This window comes from Psammomys obesus, unplaced genomic scaffold, assembly GCF_907164565.1.
Source record: "Psammomys obesus unplaced genomic scaffold, mPsaObe1.curated_primary_1811, whole genome shotgun sequence".
NCBI lineage: Eukaryota > Metazoa > Chordata > Mammalia > Rodentia > Muridae > Psammomys > Psammomys obesus.
In genome coordinates this window covers 1-2,585 of record NW_026589415.1, presented here as the reverse complement: position 1 = coordinate 2,585, position 2,585 = coordinate 1, and the positions used below count along the sequence as shown (strand labels likewise).

The 2,585-nt window shown below is 49.5% G+C and overlaps 1 protein-coding gene across 1 annotated transcript; it reads left to right on the top strand.

Moving 5' to 3' along the window:
• Nucleotides 1-1,321: 1,321 nt before the first annotated feature.
• LOC129674984 (uncharacterized) lies at nt 1,322-1,624 on the top strand (the record flags this gene model as incomplete). Its single annotated transcript, XM_055605037.1, is given in 1 exon segment — nt 1,322-1,624. A coding segment is annotated over 1 exon segment (303 nt), but the record flags the coding sequence as incomplete, so codon positions are not given.
• Nucleotides 1,625-2,585: the final 961 nt, after the last annotated feature.

Sequence of the window (2,585 nt, the reverse complement as noted above, 5' to 3'; positions counted from 1 at the left end):
AAGGAAAGGGGTTCCAAGAGTAAGCAAAGGAGTCAGAGACAACTCCACTCCCACTGTTAAAAGAGTCCCACACACACCCCAAGCTAAACAAGTACAGCACATACGCAGAGACAGATCACTGAGCACAGACCCATGCAGGCTCCATGATTGCTAGAAACTTCAGTCTCTGTGAGCCCCTATGAGCCCTGTTTAGTTGATTCTGTGGGCTGTGTTCTCCTGGTATCCTTGACCCCTCTGGGTCCTACAATGCTCCCCCTCTTCTGTGGGTTTCCCTGGGCACCATGTTTGGATGGAGGTGTCTGCGTCCATCAGCTACAGGAGGAGGCCTATGTGATGACAATGATGGGGTTAGGCACTGATCTATGTGTCTAACATAAGAGCAGTAGGAATCATTTCAATGACTTTGGTGGGGACGGGGGTGTCAGTTGTGTTTGGCTAGGTCTCAGAGCTATCTAACTTCAGTTCCTAGCCATCCAAAAGAATACATCTGAGGGACTGGAGAGATGGTTCAGCGTCTAAAAGCACTTGCTGCTCTTCCAAAGGACCTGAATTCAACTCCCAACATCCACATGGTGGCTCTCTCTTATAACTCCAGTGACAAGAGATCTGATGCCTGCTTTTCATGTACATGCCAAACATACGTGTAGGCAAAAACACCCAAACACAGGATATTAGGGAGAAAAAAAAATTGCCAGCTACAGTGGCTTGCGCCTGTAATCCAGGCAGAGGCAGCCCTTTGTGAGTTCCAGGCCAGCCTGGTCTACCAAGTGAGTCCAGGACAGCCACGGCTACACAGAGAAACCCTGTCTCAAAAACCAAAAAAGAAAAAAAAGAAGGTTTAAACCTTTGAATAGAAACTTTAGACTGGAATTGGGCAAGCAGTGAGACTAGAGTAGAATAAACCCAGAATACCTGTCCTGACAGGAAGGTCTACAAACCTGTGGAAGATTGGCCCCCGCCCCTCACCTTCACGGTCCCGCCCCCACACCCCTCGTGGAGGGGAAAACAAAAAACAAAAACAAAAACAACAAAAACAAAACAAAACAAAAAAAACAAAAACAAAAAACAAAAACGAGCAGGTATCGCCTGCGCAGGCACAGTGAAAAGCGGAGGTCTGGTCTTGGTTTCGTTGTTCCGGTTCAGAACACACCAGCTCTGAGCCTCTTACCTGGGACTAGGCTGAGGGAGAAACTGACTCGGCCGCCCGAAGCCGTTGAGGGAGGGCCCGGCAGGGCGGCCGGCGACGCCGAGGGTGGGGCCGGCGGGGCTCGGTTGGCCTGTGAGCCAGAGGAGCGCCCGGAGCGCTTCCGAGCCCGAGCATCGAGCATCGTCCCCCTCCTCCCAGGAAGGCCCTGTCAGCCGCAGGGCGGAGTCCGCCCTGAGGAGAGGGGCGGAGCCGCCTCAGGCGTCGGGCAGGAGGCCGTTGAGGACCAGGTGGGCCACCCGCAGCCTTCTGCCCGCCGCCCTCTCCCCGGTTGGCCTTCTGGGTATGAGCAGGGTTTTCCGGAACGCGGGTTTCTACACCAGCGTCACCTTTTACTGGGCGATGGAGGCGCAGAGAGCTTTGGAAGGCGTGCGACTCCAAGTGCTTTTCACTCATCTTCTGGCTCCAGGTTTCTGCATGGTTAAAGGATTTCGTTTTTATTTATTCTTGTCATTGCAGTTTACTCAGTTTGTATCCCCGTTGTGGCTCCCTCCCTCGTCTCCTCCCAATCCCATCCTCCCCCTCCATCTAACCATAGCCTATCAGGTCTCATCAGGACTGACTGCACTGTCTTCCTCTGTGGCCTGGCAAGGCTGCCCCCCCCCCCCCCCAGGAGTTTTAAAGGTCCCTGACCATGACTAAGGTGTACAGAGGTCAGCTGTACTCATGTAGAAATTCCACATGAGTTTATGTTGCTGTTTAAGAAATCTTCACCATAAGGCTTTGGCTTCTAGTGCGTGTGTGTATTTTTGTGCACACACAAAAATCCTCTCGGCACAGGAGCCATGGAGCACATGTCAGAGTCACAGGGATAACTTTATGGAGTCACTTCTCGCCTATTTTTACACGGGTTGCAGGAACTGAACTTAGATACATGCCAAGCCTCTTTACCTTCTAAGTCACCTCGCTGCTGTTGACGTCTGTTATTTTTAGGTGGATTTAAAGCGTGAGTTTAACTATCTCTGTCACTTGTAGCTTTATCATCATGTTTGTTATTAATGTTTATTATTTGATTTATCTTTTAGTTAATCAGCGGTTATTCCTAAACCACCTGTATACCCAAATCACCGCACTGAGACTAGGATGTATTTAGTTAGCCTGGAGCACAATGCTGAGCAATGATTACTCCATCCTAAACCTCCAAGCCCACATAGCTTCCTAACATTATTTCCAACATTATACTTGCTTTTAATCAATCTTAGGCCCGATTAATCTCTCCTTGTGGTTCTAAGTCCTCTCACCCTATTCTCTCCATTGCACAGCATTGGCTGTTTGTTGGATTGAAAATACAGAGAACAAATGGTCACATCTTTACACAAACTTGAGACAGGTGCTGCTTAGAAGAAACATCACAATGCAATGTTCGGATTGAAACCAGATA